This window comes from Rhinopithecus bieti, unplaced genomic scaffold, assembly GCF_001698545.2.
Source record: "Rhinopithecus bieti isolate Rb0 unplaced genomic scaffold, ASM169854v2 scaffold_11744, whole genome shotgun sequence".
NCBI classification, from domain to species: Eukaryota; Metazoa; Chordata; class Mammalia; order Primates; family Cercopithecidae; genus Rhinopithecus; species Rhinopithecus bieti.
In genome coordinates, this window is record NW_016807094.1 from 681,458 (window position 1) to 697,745 (window position 16,288).

Here is a 16,288-nt window from a genome sequence, read left to right on the forward strand (position 1 = left end):
AGTGGGAAGGGGATCATGAGGTTCCTAAGTGAGTGCCTGGCCAACTGCTTGCAGAAGGTGCAGCAGCTGGAGCAGGAGAATGAGAACTAGAGGGGGAGGGGCAGTGCTGAGAGCCAGCAGTGGAGCAAACGCCAGTGCCCTGACATATGCTCCAATTACTGCTCACACTTTGAGACCATTAAGGAGCTTCAACAAAAGGTAAGATGAGACCTTGAGCTCTGGCATCAGTGGCATGGAAAGAGAGGGCTGAGGACTGGTGATGGGAGAATTGGAGGGGTTGCTGGGGGGATGGCATTCCATGAATGTTCATGAAGATGGATTGAAGGTGCCAGAAATAAACTGTGATGTCAAGGGCCCAACCACTTCGTTCTACAACCAGTTCCATTCAACAAGCATCACTGCTGATGACTGTGATGAGAGGATGCGAGTGGCATATGGATTTATTTCTTCACAGTCCAGATCCTGCCTTATTTAAGGACATGCCACCATTCACTCACTAGTTATTGAGCACCAGCAATGAGTGATCGCTGTGCTGGGTGCTGGCGAGCAGACACTGCCTATAGGATGAAGCCTCAGCTCTTTGTCCTGGCATTCAAGGCTGCCATGTTCCCAGCCTCACTTTTTTTTTTGTAGCTTACCTCCCTCTAATCTTCTGCAAACATCCTGTGCTTCTGTCAAACTGTGTTGTCACTCACAAAATGTTTGTTCACATGTGTAATGCTCTCTTTCTCATCTTTGCATGGCCAAATTCTAGCTGGGCTTCAAAACCCAGGTGATATTCCCCACCTCCTGGAATCCTTTCTAGAGGTTAATCCCCCTGGGATGGGTTTTGGCTTCCATGGAATAACCTACAGCCCCATATTTGAACATCTCTTATGGCATTCTCACCTTTCTATTTGTTTTGGAGTTCCTGTGCTGTACAAGATGGTGGAAAGGATGAACAACCTCACTTCATTTAAAAAAATTAATCACATTTATTTAGTATTTTCCACTAAGTGCTGATATTTAGCTGGGATGTAGCAGTCTGTCTCTGTGGCTGTTTCCATGTTTCCTTTTTGATTGCTGCCAACAGTGGTTATAATATTTCCAAAATCACCCTTGATTCTACTAGATGTTAAACCTGAACTGGGAATTTTCACATAACTTTTTTCTTTGAACCATTTCAACAATCCTCTAAGGTGAATATTATTATTTCTATTTTATCTAAAAAGAATAGACCACCTTTATTAAGAGTTCACTAGATGTCAGAAGCTTTGCTAAACATATATGCTTGGTTGCATTTAATACATATAGGGATTTGATGAAGCAGATAGAATCACTTTTTCCATTTTACAGATGGGAAGATTTTAAGCTTCAAGGGGTTAGAAGCTATGCCTAAAGTCTCAGAGCTGGTAAACTGCCAGGCTGTGACAGAGGTCCACTTAATCATTGTGTCGGTGCCTTTGAGGAAGTGGATGAGGAGGAAAAGGGAGGGTGAGTGAACCAGAAGCAGGTCTTGGCTGTGCAGAGCTGGGTTCCAGTCCAAGGGGCTATCCCTTCAACCCCCACATTGCTGCCCAGACCTGACCAATGGAGCCCCATAACTCCTCTCTCCAAGGGGTCTACAGTGGAGTGGGAAGTGAAACCTCATATGTGTCCCAGAGCTCAGCCAGTTTCATTACAGATGGGAGCAAACCCTTGGATACTTCATGCTTAAAAAGCTGCCATAAGGAAAGATGGAAACGTCCCCATGTGGCTCAGATCACATTTTTTTTTCATTCATTTTAAGGCCTGGGGAGAATTCCATAGAGAGCATCCTTGTGAAGCATGGTGGCTCTCATTCCCAGATCTTACACAGGAGGGCAGGGAATGCTTGGTTGGCTGCCCAGGTGGACAATGTGAAAACAGCTGCAACAACTTTAGGACTGAGAGAGTCTGACAGGAGCTGGGAACTGCTGCTCTCTGGCATTCTGTCTGTTCATCTCTTTGGTGTCAGGTACAGGTCTCTGTGGAGGAAGTAAAGGAGGGGCAGCCTTTGAAAAGAATCCCTCCAAGGAAATGTTTCCACAGACCTAAGAAGTGTTAATGGAAAGATTCAGTCCCAAAGAGTTTTAGGGGTAATTTAAGATGTGTTTGAGTAAGATCAAGCCCTAATCAAGAATTAAGTCAGCTTCTGAAGGACAGGGTTGGGTCTCAACAGTCACAGTGGCATTCGTGAGTGTTCACGATGTTTCAGACTCCACCAAAGTGCTGAATGTAGTTTATTCCATCTTCACAACAACCTCGTGAGCTAAGAATTGTTACCCCCATTTTACAGATGAGGATGTTGAGGCTCAGAGAAAGAAACTTGCTCAAAGGTACACCTGGCATATGATGGTGTTGAGACCCAAACCACCTTCTACCTAAGCATGTGGTACTAATTGTGTAAGAGTTAAAGAAAGAGGAAAGAAACATGAAAGGTGGCTCAACGGTCGAAGACAGGTTTATTTTGGAGAATAAACCTGAGAGGGGCTTCTGGCTGATTTCAGTCAGGAGTTCTGTCTTACAGACTAAGGATATTTAAGGGTTTAGGAAGTGGGGAGCTTATTGTAGGTTCGGAATGTTTCTATGTGAGGGAAAATTTATTGTGGGGTTGGAATGTCTTTGGTCAGAGGGGAGGCTATCTTGGGGTTGGCATGTTTCTGGTTGGAGGGGGGTTTTCTTAGGGTTGGAATATTTCTGGTTATGCTGACGTTAGTCATTAGGCTGATGTTTTGGGGCTGGATTTAGGCTTTTTTTTTTTTTTTTTTAAATCGAGGGAAACTTAAAATGGGGGTGTTTGTCCAAGATGGCAATGCTCCTGCTCTGTCAAATTGCTGTCTTTCATTGTGCACTAACGTATCTGGTGGGCAGTGAAAGATCAATAAGTATTTTCATATTTTATTTAGTATAGAAAGATCCCCCCAATCAAAGCTGATGCACAAGCACCTCTGGCCTGAGAAGAACAAATGGAGAGGCATGCTGAGAGACAGGCCACTGGCTTGGATGCTCATTTGTACTGTTTAGACAGGTGTCAGAGTCGGCTGGGCCTGGCCAACAAGTGGAGACCAACAAAAACAGCCTGCACAGCCTCCTGGGTGATGTGGGTCTGTGCCAGGGAGAGCTGGAGGTGCAGTAAGAGTCCCTAAGGGAGGAGTTTCTGTGTTTGAAAAAGAATCATGAGCAGGTAGAAGCAACTACGAAATGGCTGAGACCAATTTCAGGGGGTTGACCAGGAAGAGCAACAGATCCATTCCTTGGGTTTGCACTTGGGCGCTGTTCCCCACCAGGCAGAGTCTTCTCCCCTTTGGCTGACCTTTCCGCTGCCCTAGATTAAAGACCCATGGTCCCAGAATCTTGGAAAAGCAGGGCTGGCAAAGACCACACAGGGATCTGCAGTCCAACTCTCTCATTTTAGGGATGAGGAAACTGAGGCTCAGAGAGAAGAAACTGCAGTAGATACAGAAAAGATGTGGAGAAAATATTTTAGAGCCCTGCCTCTTGCTATCTGTGGAAAATGATTCAGATGATAGATCCAAGGACTCAGAGAGGGATTAGACATCAGGGGCTTTTGGACTCACGAAGGGGCCATTTTACAGATGAGGACATGGAAGTTCAGGGAAAGGAAGTGACTGCCTCAAGTCACATTGCCAATTGGCAGAGTCAGGATTAGAACGCATGTCTCTGATGCACTTTTCTTTTCCTTCCTTCCCTTCCTTCCTTCTCTCTCTCTCTTTCTTCTTTCTTTCTTTCTCTGTCTCCCCTTCCTTCCTTCCTTCCTTCCTTCCTTCCTTCCTTCCTCCCTCCCTCCCTCCCTCCCTCCCTCCCTCCTTTCCTCCTTTCCTCCTCTCTCTCTCTTTCTTTCTCTGTCTCTCTCTCCTTCCTTCCTTCTTTCTTTTCTTTCTTTCTCTCTCTCTCTTTCTTTCTCTCTTTTCTTTCTTTCTTTCTTTCTTTCTTTCTTTCTTTCTTTCTTTCTTTCTTTCTCTCTTTCTTTTTCTCTTTCTTTCTCTCTTTCTTTCTCTCTTTCTTTCGACAGTTTCGCTCTTGTCACCCAGGCTGCAGTGCAATGGCACCATCTCTGCTCACTGCAACCTCTGCCTCCCGGATCCAAGCAATTCTCCTGCCTTAGCCTTCTGAACTAGCTGGGATTACAGGCGCCTGCCACCACCAGCTAGTTTTTTTGTATTTTTAGTAGAGACAGAGTTTCACTTATGTTGCAGGCTGGTCTTGAACTCCTGACCTCAGGTGATCCACCTGCCTTGGCCTTCCAAAGTTCTGGGATTACAAGTGTCAGCCACCATGCCCGACCAATGCTCTTTTCTTTCTTTTGTGCTGCCATATCTCAAAGAAGTTTTTTTTTTTTTTTTTTTTTTTCCAGATATTGATTGAAACAGAGGCAACTCTATATGGATGTCACTGTTCGTGATAAAGTAAAAATAGAGATAATTATTAGATCATTTCAGACATGGAGAGAGATGCTGACAAGGGGGCTGCTGGGGTGGCTCTGCTGCTCCCCTGGGGTACAGTGCCTGAGCAGTCACCATGCTGTGCTTCAGGTGGGCAGGACATTTGGTGGAGGGCTGAATGAAGGTGGAGTCTGTTCTTTTTGTGTCTATAGGAAGCCTGCACTCTGAGGAGTGCAGGAGGCAAGCTCCAGATTGAGTTGGGGACTGAGCCTACTGCAGACCTGAGCAGTCAGAGGAGATGTGGGACCAGTATGAGGTCATGGTGGAGACCAGCTGCCAGGATGTGGACCAGTGGTTCCAAGCCCAGACGAAGGGAAGCCGCATAGTACAGAGGACCCGGCTTCCACCTGGGCAGGGAGGTAATTGTGTCTCTGTGCTCCAGTCTGAAGGCATCAGCCTGCAGGCCATGTCCTGCTCTAGGAGCTGCAGTGCTGTCATTTGGAGATCCTGGAGCTGAGATGCTCGGTGAACACCCTGGAGGTGGAGCTTCAGGCTCAGCACATGCTGGTGAGTCCCTCTGCACGCGTGGGAGACCCAGCTTGGTTCCCACTGACCACGAGCAGTTCCTTGGGGTCAGTATAGGCCTCACTTAGATACCAACCAGGGACTCAGCTTAAACCCTGGTTTCACCTCCTTTGGAGGCACGTTCTTATAGATGTGGATGGTGAGTGAATCAACGTTAATTCAGGTGAGGGGGCTCTGATCTTAAAGGTCTACTGTGAAGAGGAGTAACACAGCATTGGTTCTTCTGGCTGAAGACAGCCAAAGGGAGTTAGATTGCTCTCTGGACCTGGCACTGTCTTGGGGTGTCATGATCTTAACAGGCTGAGGGCGGAGATCCATGAATTTTAGCTTGCTTCTCCCTTTCCTTGGCATTATAGAAGGACTGTCTGCAGCACTCCCTGTGTGAAGCTAAGGACCACTATGGCACGGAGCTGGCCCAGATGCAGAGCCTCATCTGCAGTGTAGAAGAGCAGGTGTCTAAGAGTTAGGCTGACCTGGAGTGGCAGAGCCAGGAGGACCAGGAGCAGCTGGATATCAGGGCCCAACTGGTGGGCGAGATCACCACGTACTGGAACCTTCTGGGTAACAAAGGCTGCAAGTATGTGTGATGCCAAGTAGGGTCTTCATTTACAAGTATCAGGGTTGCAGTATCTCCAGGTAGAAGGATAAGGGACTGATGTATGTTTCACAACCGTCCCTACTATGTGAGGTTGGCATTGCTGACGCTGCTATTGCAGACAAGGATATGGGGCTCAGAGAATAATGAATTTGCCCGCAGTCAGAGAGTTAGTAAGGGGGGAGGGACATAAACTAAAGCTGGGTCTGTGGATGAACTGTCTCCATGTGCATCTGCTGCAAGAGGTCATGAAATCCATGTACCACACCTGGAGGCCACGTGCAAGAGTGCCCGCATGACCTGCACCCCCAAGTCCCACACAGCAACACTTTCTTGAGCTCATCCTATGTACCCACCAGAGGTTGCCAGGGCAGCAGCAGATTCTGCACACAGGGTGGGTTGGAACCCTCCTGTCATTGCAGATGAGAGGGAGGCAAGGGAAAGAGACTCACCTGTGGCTGAGGCCCACCTTGTAAATGGCTTACCTCTGAGAAGAGGCGGGTACCTTGTGGCTCTGCAGCTTCTCACAACTTCGACTTGTGTTTTGATTTTCAAGGAGTTTGCTCAGTGGGGACACTTTCTTTCTTTAATGCTTGGGAAACTGCATCTTCTGGTTCCTGGGCAATGAATTAAATGAAGTTGCATATTGAGAGTGTGATTACTATTGTCAGGTTATTTCAGTGGGTTATGGTGAATATCCCATGTCGTGCTTCAAAAAAAATAAATTTTATTGTGTATATTTACAATAGACAGCATGAGGCTGGGTGTGGTGACTCACGCCTGTAATCCCAGCACTCTGGGAGGCTGAGGTGGGTGGATAATCTGAGGTCAGGAACTCAAGACCAGCCTAGTCAACATGGTGAAACCCTGTCTCTACTAAAAATACAAAGATTAGCTGGGGGTGGTAGTGCATGGCTGTAATCCCAGTTACTCGGGAGGCTGAGGCAAAAGAATAGCTTGAACTCGGGAGGTAGAGGTTGCAGTGAGCCGAGATCGCATGACTGCACTCTAGCTTGGAGTCTAGAGCGAGAATCTGTCTCTAAAAAAAAAAAGTAAAAATAAAAATAAAAAATAAACTATACAGCATGATGTTATGGGATACATATATATACCAAACCGGTTATTATAGTGAAACAAATTAACATATTCATCATCTCACGTAGTTACCCATTTCCTGCCCCCCCACCCCCATGGCAAGAGCAGCTATAATGTACTCATTTAGCAAAAATCCTGAATATAATACTCTATTATTAACAAGAGTCCTCTTGTACATTAGATCTTTAAACGTGTTCAGCCTACATATCTGCTATTTTGTATCTTTTGACTTGTGCAGTGTATTTAAAACTATGGCTATGACTTATGAATGGTCTCTGAAGTCATTTTAGTGGGTTTTGATGAGCATAAAACAGATAAACACGTCTGGGTGTGGTGGCTCACGCCTGTAATTCCAGCACTTTGGGAGGCCGAGATGGGTGGATCATGAGGTCAGGAGATCGAGACCATCCTGGCTAACACGGTGAAACCCCATCTCTACTAAAACACAAAACATTAGCTGGGTGTAGTGGTGGGCGCCTGTAGTCCCAGCTACTCGGGAGGCTGAGGCAGGAGAATGGTGTGACCTCGGGAGGCAGAGCTTGCAGTGAGCCAAGATTGTACCACTGCACAGCAGCCTGGGCGACAGAGTGAGACTCCGTTGAGAGAGAGAGAGAGAGAGAGAGAGAGAGAGAGAGAGAGAGAGAGAGAGAAACACTATACAAAGACCAATGAGTCATGAGAAAACTTGGTGTTCAGAATTTTTTGGATTTCAAAATTGCAGATAAAGTCTTGCAACCTTGTACTGCTTTATTAAAAGTAGTTTTATTAGCAACTGGTGACTGCTTTCTGGAATGTAAATTCTCCCAAATAATTGCCAGGGTGGGTTTTATAATCTTTATTTCCAACAAAGGAAGATAAAAGCTCCATGACTTAAAAGAAAATTGTAAAGCCAGAATCTGCACTCTGACCCCAAAGTGCTGCTTTTGACTATATCACCTTTCCTATCCTTTCTTTTCTTGTTCTTCTAAGTCATTGCTTCTCAACCATGGCTGCTCTTTGGAACCATCTGGAGAGCTTTACAAAACAGTGATGTTGGACTCCACCTCCAGGGATTCTGGGGCCATCGGTCTGGGTGTGGCTTGGGTATCAGAAGTTCTAAAAACTCCCCAGGGGTTTTTTCTTTTGAGATGGAGTCTGGCTCTCTCGCCCAGGCTGGAGTGCAGTGGCGCTATCTCGGGTCAATGCAACCTCCGCCTCCTCAGCTTAAGTTATTCTTCTGTCTCAGCCTCCCAAGTAACTGGAATTACAGGCATGCACCACCATGCTTGGCTAATTTTTTTGTATTTTTAGTGGAGATGGGGCTTCGCCATGTTGGCCAGGCTGGTCTTGAACTCCCGACCTCAGGTGATCCACCCGCCTCAGCTTCTCAAAAATGCTGGGGTTATGGGCATGAGCCACCATGCCTGGCCTTTTTATTTTTTTTAAATAACAGAATAGACAGTGCACCCTGAAAGAGGATTCAGGGTGGGCTCCTTGTAAGGATGAGACAGCCCCCTGGGGGATTCTGATGTGCTGTCAAAGGTAGAAGCTGTTCTCAACTGGTTTCCAAGGGGGTGTGAGGGGAGGGGAAGCCTGTTTGTCCCAGACATCTCTAATCACTGTGTCTGGGACTATTCCCTTTTCTTAGAGCAATGGTTACCACGTTTGAGAATTCCTTACAATCACCTGGATGGCTTGTTAAAACAGATTGTGGCCGGGCATGGTGGTTTACATCTGTAATCCCAGCAGTTTGGGAAGTTGAAGCGAGCAGATAACTTGAGCCTAGGCATTCATGACCAGCGTGGGCAACATGGCAAAACCCTGTCTTTACAAAAAATACAAAAATTAGCTTGGCGTGGTGGCATGTGCATGTAGTCCCCTCTACTGGGGAGGCTGAGGTGGGAGGATTGCCTAAGCCTGGGAGGTCGAGGCTACAGTGAGCTGAGATTGTGTCACTGCACTCCAGCCTGGGTGACAGAGTGAGACTCTGTTTCAAAAACAAAAAACAACACACACACACACACACACACAAACAAGGGAAAACACAGATTGCTGCCCCATCCCTTGTACTCAGAGTTCCTGCATTCAGTAGGTTTGGACTGGGCATCTGAGAATGTGGATTTCTAACAAGTTCCTGGGAGATGCTGATGCTACTGGCTAAGAAACCAGACTCTGAGAACACTGCCCTACAGGCTGACATGACCAGCTTAAGAAAATGTCCAGAGAGTAATTTTTCTCAACACAACATAAAAACCAACATAAATCTATACAGTTTTCTTTATCAAACGTCATCTCCTCTGTGCTGGCTTATCCCTGCCTAATGCTCACTAAGTGCCTCACTTGGGCTTATACCTTTCCTCGGTCAGTGTCACTATCTGAAAAAGGGTTGAGGGTGACTTGAGAGAAGCATCCTGCATCAGCAGAGAAGGGTTGTTCCCAGTGATGTGCAATTAAACTAGCTGGTTCTGCCCTTTCCAGAGGCTGCCTGAGTTTGCAGCTGGGACTGTGGGTCTCTGGGGGGAACCAGAGCATCTCAGTGACTGGTGAGATGATGAAGCAGTTGTGGGTGGCACCATGACCATAGTGCCTCCTCTCCTGCCTGTGTCATCAAATGCGATCTACCTTTGGTTTCTCTGTAGGATTGATCAAAAAAATTACTATGTAAGAAATGTACTGTCATGATTTTGGCTTTAGGAAGTGGGGTCAAGTGGTACGCTGGAGCTAACTCTTACTAACTCACGAGAGCCGATTTTTCACATCTCTTTCCGGCTCCACATTCAGTGACGTCACATTGTTTGCTTGAAGTTGGCTATCGTGGGAGTATTTACACCACAGAAATTGGCCTACACTACAAACTGGAGGGGTTTTCCTCCCAGAAAGCTAAGTTGCTGGCATATCTCTGGTTGTGTATTTATCCACATTGCTTAAGAATCTGTAATTTTACTTCATTGGTTCAGCATACAAATGTCTTTGCTTGGTCCTACTATGTTTCTTATTACCTGCTTACATAATTAAACACACATGGATTCAGAACTCTACTCTGCAGCCAGGCTCTATGCCAGGGTCTGGGGACATGGAGATGAAAGAGGAAAAAGCAATGAGACAAACTCCCCGATGTCCAGGAGATCCCAAGTCCATGGTGGGAAGCTACCACCTCTGATACAGCCACAGTTTCCCAGGGTGGGAGGAGTGTGTCAGCAGAGGGAGAGCTGCCTACCTGGGAAGCCAGAGAAGGCTTTGCAGAGAGCATGACTGAGCCCACACAGCTCAATCTATCTGTGTCAGAGAACAGTCACCGAGCTGTTTCAGACTCAGGATATTTCATAATCATGGGTTTGTAATGAGCAACAGAAAGCAGTGTTTTCAATATTTTCCACCATGAGGATCTTTGACCTGTGCCAAAGATCTGTTTTCACTCTGGCCAAAACATAATTCTATATTTTCTTCCCTTCTTACAGTCTTGCTTCTCAAAGATTTTCCAACTCTTTCCAATTCATCCTCTGGAATCTCTTCCCTCACCATTGCTTGCCAGGGCAGGGTGAGCCTCCTGAGCTACTCTCCAAGTGCGTTGACTGCAGTGAAGCCTGGAGCAGCAAACAATGCCATCAGAGGCAAGTGTGAGGCTCACAGGTCCCAATGCATGGGCCCCAGTTTCTGTGCCTATGTGCAGAGGTGGAAGCTCGTGATTGTCATCACAGGAGAGGATAGGACTTGTTTCCCACACTCTTGCCAACACTATGTGCTATTATCCAACTTATCAAAACCTGATAAGAAAACAATATCTCTTTAGTTTGTATTTCTTAATCACAAATGAGAATACATTCATATATAGATAAAATCATATTTAATTTGAACAGAAGGGTGCCTTTTCCATTCATCAAAGCCTCAGGAGTTGGATACCTAGAATAATAAATTTACATGCTCAGCCTCTTCTCTTAAGAGTCTTATGGTTTCCTGATCTAGGGTTGTTTGGGACACCATTTTCTAACACCCTGGAGATGTGGCAGCACTAGCTCTACATATGGTACTTGTCATAAATCTTTACATTCACTGCAATGTGTGATGGGTGATGTTCCCACACAGGACACAATTCCCTAGATGCTTCCCTGCATCTTCCAGCAGTAGAAGCCATGACACAGAAAAGATAAGCTGTGAGTTAAGCACAATCTTCAGGTGCTAGCCTACAGCTCCACACCTTTCTCTCCCACTGGTTGAGATACGCCCCTATGTATCCAAATTGGTGAAAACAGCATTCCAAGACCACAGCTCCTCACCTCCATTTGCAGTAGACTTCATGCCTCTAGAGACTGGCATGTGTAAAGTCAGAATCCACGCAGAGAATGTTGTGCACACACGTGAATGATGGAGGGCGGCAGGCTCCCATCTCTCACACTCTGTGTTCATACTTTTTGTTACTGAACCTGGCCTCGTATTCGGTCACCAGGGGCACAGGGACCTTTTTTAAAGGGTTGGGAAGAAAGAGAGTCTTAGGATCCCCACCCGCTCCTTCACCTCCTTTGAGAAAATACAAGTCAGTGGAACCAAGCAATTTTACAAAGGGCCACGCCACATCAGTGTCATTATGCAAAACAGTACATGGTAGAAGCCCAAGCCAGGACCCAAGCCAGTTAGCAGAGTGGGGTGTCATCTGGACACACAAGGCTTCGGCAGTGATGTTATAAAGTAACTAACAAGCGTCACGTATTGTGAATGGACAAAATCATGGCTTTTAGCCCATGAAATGAATCTGGACAGAGGATAAAGCCAAAAGATGGGTGCTACTTAGCAAATCAAAGGAAATGACTTTAAAAGTCTGGCTCTCTGATTTATAGGGAAGCTTGTTGCTATGTGATGAGGCAGAGGAGAGTAACAAAAGGGTGTTTGAAGATGTAACATATGCAGATTGCACCCAGTGGCCTCTGAAGGATGGGACAGCCTGCCCTGGTGATGTCTCCCAATGATGCTGTCTGTAAAGGGTTATTGATTGGTGAGCTCTGACTAGCCCTTAGGTCAGAACTCACCACTACTTACTTTCCTGTGAAACCCAATCTGGACTGAATGCTCAAATTCTGTTTTTCTTCTTGATAGAACCCCAATAGCTTGTGTTTCACATATGCACATCTGATCCCTATAGAGGTGTATGTTCAGCTTTTGTTCAATGCTCAGGGGACTTGGCAAAAACTCATTTTCCATAACTTCTAGTTATAATCACTTTGGATTGTTCCACATTAGGTTTTTCTCAGTCTCAGGGGTCTATGTATCTACTGTCGCAAATTTTGGAAGAAAACTTTTGGGATCTCAGCAGTCATGTGTCTTGGATCCCTAGTACCAAGAACTATCTGAATGTGGAATGTGTAATATAACCATTTTAGAGACAGGGTTTTCCCCTGGCATCTTCTGATTTAGCCCTTGGAGAAACTCTGTTTTATTGTATTAATACCTCCACATCTGAGGTATTTTCTGAGATACAAAGGGAAAAATACACAGCGTCAGATTTTTGTTTTACATCTTCACTTCAACTTCTTGCCCAGTTTCTAGGCCTTTGAATCCTTCTTAGTTCTAGCAATGACACAGTAGTTATCCTTGGGGGTGGAGAATTTGGTGGTGGTCAAGGTGAAGAAACAGCTTCTGGAGTTGAAAGAAGCTGATGTTGAGAATAGGTTTTATACTTTATAGTGAGGTTGATCTTAGAAAAGTGACTTCACATCTCTTGTCCTCAATGGCTTATTTATTTATTTTGTAAAATTAAGAGTACTCACCTCCCAGGTTAGAAGTAAAGATTAAAAGGTATCACTGCTCAATCCCCTAGCTCATAGGGTGAAGGCTCATGACTGATTTTAGAATCAAGGAAGCAACGTATGAAGAGAGCCCACAGAGGCTCTGATCACTCAGTGTCCTTTGGCTTTCATGAGTTCTTTTCTCAAAGTTCTTATTTGAGGTTCAGTAAGATTATTGCTCATTTCTTTTTGTTTGTTTCTGGCTTCTTGAGCTTGCCTTCTTGGTCGAGATAAGCCATGTTTTTCAGGGTCATCCTCATTTTCATGAGCTTCTCAGATACCTTGTGTGAAACATCACGTCTATCCAAGTTACAGCTATTCCCCAATGGCAGGAACTGTTCTGTGCTTAACCAACTATATGTCAAGCATCAGCAAGGTGCCTGACAAATGGGACATAGCCAGGGGATGTGTGTTGAGTGAATGGATTCATCTAAGTCTTGTTGCTCCTCAAAGTGAGTCTGAAAGGCAACCAACTAAAGAAAGAAGAAATGTAGGACTTCTTGATAACCCAAGGTCGTAACATCCACCAATACCAAGACTCAGTTTCTTCCCTGGATAGGGAAGGCTGGTTGAGTCTTAACCCAAGTGAGAACCATTGTCATCACAGGGGTTAGTCCTCCTGCTACACCACTGACCAACAGGAAAGTTTGTGTCTCCAGAGTGGACACATCCATAAAGAGGCCAAACCCAGTCAAGGTCTAAGCATCTGATGGCTAAAATAACTTTGCTTCTTTGGAAAATAATAAAAACCTTCTGACCTCCCACCAGCAGCTAACCTGATTTCAAAGAGCCAAGAGGCATCTCAGATTCGTCAACATTGCTTTAATGAGCTGAGAAACTTTTCATGGTAAACTCAGCAGCTGAGTAACAGGATGATGGCACCACAACAGGTAGATAATCAAGGCAGGAGGTCAAAGCATTGGAGCCAACACCCACCCAGGATGGGGTATAAAAGGGCTGGGAGGAGAGGAGGCCTCAGTCTCAGTGGCTCAGCCTTCCCAGCTGATCCGAAGCTCCTGTGCAGCCTCAGCCCTACACCATGACCTCCTCCTACAGCAGCTCCTCATGCCCTCTGGTTTGCACCATGGCTCCTGGAGCAAGAAATGTCTCTGTCTCTCCCATTGACGTTGGGTGCCAGCCCGGGGCAGAGGCCAATGTTGCCCCCATGTGCCTTTTGGCTAACGTGGCACATGCCAACCGAGTCCGCGTGGGGTCGACTCCCCTGGGCCGCCCCAGCCTCTGTCTGCCCCCGACCTGCCACAATGCTTGTCCCTTGCCAGGGACTTGCCACATTCCCGGCAACATTGGAATCTGTGGGGCCTATGGTGAAAACACCCTGAATGGCCATGAGAAGGAGACCATGCAGTTCCTGAACGACCGCCTGGCCAACTACCTGGAGAAGGTGCGCCAGCTGGAGCGGGAGAACGCGGAGCTGGAGGCCACACTCCTCGAGAGGAGCAAGTGCCACGAGTCCACTGTGTGCCCGGACTACCAGTCCTACTTCCGCACCATCGAGGAGCTCCAGCAGAAGGTGAGATGTGGGATCGCCTGGGCATGCTGGGTCTGAGAAGGCAGAAGCCTTCGCAGGAGGAATCCACATAAGGTCCAGAGAGCTTTGGGTTCTTGGTTTCTCTTGGACATGAGCGTAGACACCACACATGGAGAGGGAGCCTAGGGCATGATGCTTTGTGTGTGAACCGTCTTCCTGTTCTCCTCAGATCCTGTGCAGCAAGGCCGAGAATGCCAGGCTGATTGTACAAATTGACAATGCCAAGCTGGCTGCCGATGACTTTAGGATCAAGTAAGTCAGTGGAGGAGGACCAGGGTGACTCCTTCCCCACCCTCCATCCCAGTGCCCAAATACTTGTTGAGTGAGTGAATGTTTGTCCTGTCTTCCTTGCTAGATTCTCCACAGTAAAATTTTCATTACAATCAAAGCTGATGAAAGACGGAAGGGAAAACTCATTCATCCAAGCATATATGTTTGTCCTCCTTCATTTATTTCCCTAAAATGGAGGATAAGGCAGTCTGAGTTCATTAATCAGGAGCAAAATGAGGGGATTTCAAGGATGAACTGAGCAAGACAGTCATTGGATTTCATATATAAGTCAGAGAAGTCGCTTACAGATAAGTCTTTGTCCAGATTTAATTATGGAGCCCTAAGGTACCAGGTATAAGGTACCTAGGCAAAAATGAGAGAGGGAAGACAGCTGAAAAGTAAGGGATAAGGAGCCGCAGATCACAATCAGGCACCTGGCTATTGCTTATCTTCAGTAACTGACAGTCCCGCAATGGCACGAGTGTTGGTCCCAAGATGCATGATCTTAGGCAAGTCAGTTAATCTTCCTGAACTGCAGGTGCCACAGAATACAATGGCAAAAATGTATATTGTGCAATGTAGTGTTGTGATTGCTTCATTAGACCATGAGCTCTTTGAGAAGAGGGGCTGTGTCTAATTCACCTTCGAGGCCAGAGAGCTAAACAGAGTGAACAAATGAGGATCCAAGGTGGTGTGGGAGGTAGGAAGGCAGGGCAGCCGAGAGGGGCTCTTGGGGGCATTCTTATTGACCCTGGACCTCCTGTGACGGAAGGTTGGAGAGTGAGCGCTCCCTGCGCCAGCTAGTGGAGGCGGACATGTGCGGGACACAGAAGCTCCTGGATGATGCCACCCTGGCCAAGGCTGACCTGGAGGCCCAGCAGGAGTCCCTGAAGGAGGAGCAGCTCTCCCTGAAGAGCAACCATGAGCAGGTGTGGCCCTTGTCGCTCAGACTCCCGGGGAGGGTGCTGGGCAGACAGGGGAGTTCCCTGGCCCCAGGGCTCTCAGAGCATTGTCTGGGCTCAGCTGGCATCAGGATGCTGAGCTGAGGTGAGTCTGAGGGTGCAGTGGTCCTCCAGGCAGACTTGCCTTGGGCACAAGGAAGGTGTTCAGGTGGGCTCTCCCCACTGCACTCTCAGCAAGACTTTCCCATTTGCTTGTGTGTGGGACTCCCCTCCTACTGCTTGCAAGGTCAGGATCCTGGTGCTGTCTGCTCCATCAAAGGCCCTTTCCTCATGCAGGCTGTCTGTCCCTTCCTCCTTTCTGCAGGAAGTAAAGATTCTGAGGAGTCAGCTGGGGGAGAAGCTCCGGATCGAGCTGGATATTGAGCCCACCATTGACCTGAACAGGGTGCTGGGGGAGATGCGGGCTCAGTACGAGGCCATGGTGGAGACCAACCGCCAGGATGTGGAACAGTGGTTCCAAGCCCAGGTGAACGGAGGAGGTACAGAAGCAGGGGGTACCTGGCCTCCATCTGAGCAGGTAGGTGACCGTGTCTCTCTGTGCTCTAGTCTGAAGGCATCAGCCTGCAGGCCATGTCCTGCTCCGAGGAGCTGCAGTGCTGCCAGTCGGAGATCCTGGAGCTGAGATGCACGGTGAATGCCCTGGAGGTGGAGCGCCAAGCCCAGCACACCTTGGTATGTGTCCTTCACCCTCACTGCACTGCAAATGCCCCGTGCCATGGCCTAGTAGCCTTTTATTTTGGAGGTCTCACCACCCAGGTTTCTCCCACCTGTTATCACCATCAAAATTTGGGGCATGTAACAGTTTCCCTGGGGGCCTTGCATATTTCATCCCCTTATTTCCCACTACAGAAGGACTGTCTGCAGAACTCCCTGTGTGAAGCTGAGGACCGCTTCGGCACGGAGCTGGCCCAGATGCAGAGCCTCATCAGCAACGTGGAGGAGCAGCTGTCCGAGATCCGGGCTGACCTGGAGCGGCAGAACCAGGAGTACCAGGTGCTGCTGGACGTGAAGGCCCGGCTGGAGAATGAGATTGCCACGTACCGGAACCTTCTGGAGAGCGAGGACTGCAAGTA

General features: G+C 47.3%; 1 protein-coding gene across 1 annotated transcript in view; it reads left to right on the forward strand.

Annotated features, from left to right (window-relative positions):
* Nucleotides 1-13,473: 13,473 nt before the first annotated feature.
* Nucleotides 13,474-16,288, forward strand: part of KRT38 (keratin 38) — a 4,535-nt gene continuing 1,720 nt past the window's right edge. The window contains exons 1-6 of the mRNA XM_017880157.1: nucleotides 13,474-13,965; nucleotides 14,153-14,235; nucleotides 15,026-15,182; nucleotides 15,520-15,681; nucleotides 15,762-15,887; nucleotides 16,065-16,285. Of these exons, the coding sequence (XP_017735646.1) occupies nucleotides 13,474-13,965; nucleotides 14,153-14,235; nucleotides 15,026-15,182; nucleotides 15,520-15,681; nucleotides 15,762-15,887; nucleotides 16,065-16,285 (1,241 nt within the window). The remainder of the gene's footprint in view (nucleotides 13,966-14,152; nucleotides 14,236-15,025; nucleotides 15,183-15,519; nucleotides 15,682-15,761; nucleotides 15,888-16,064; nucleotides 16,286-16,288) is intronic.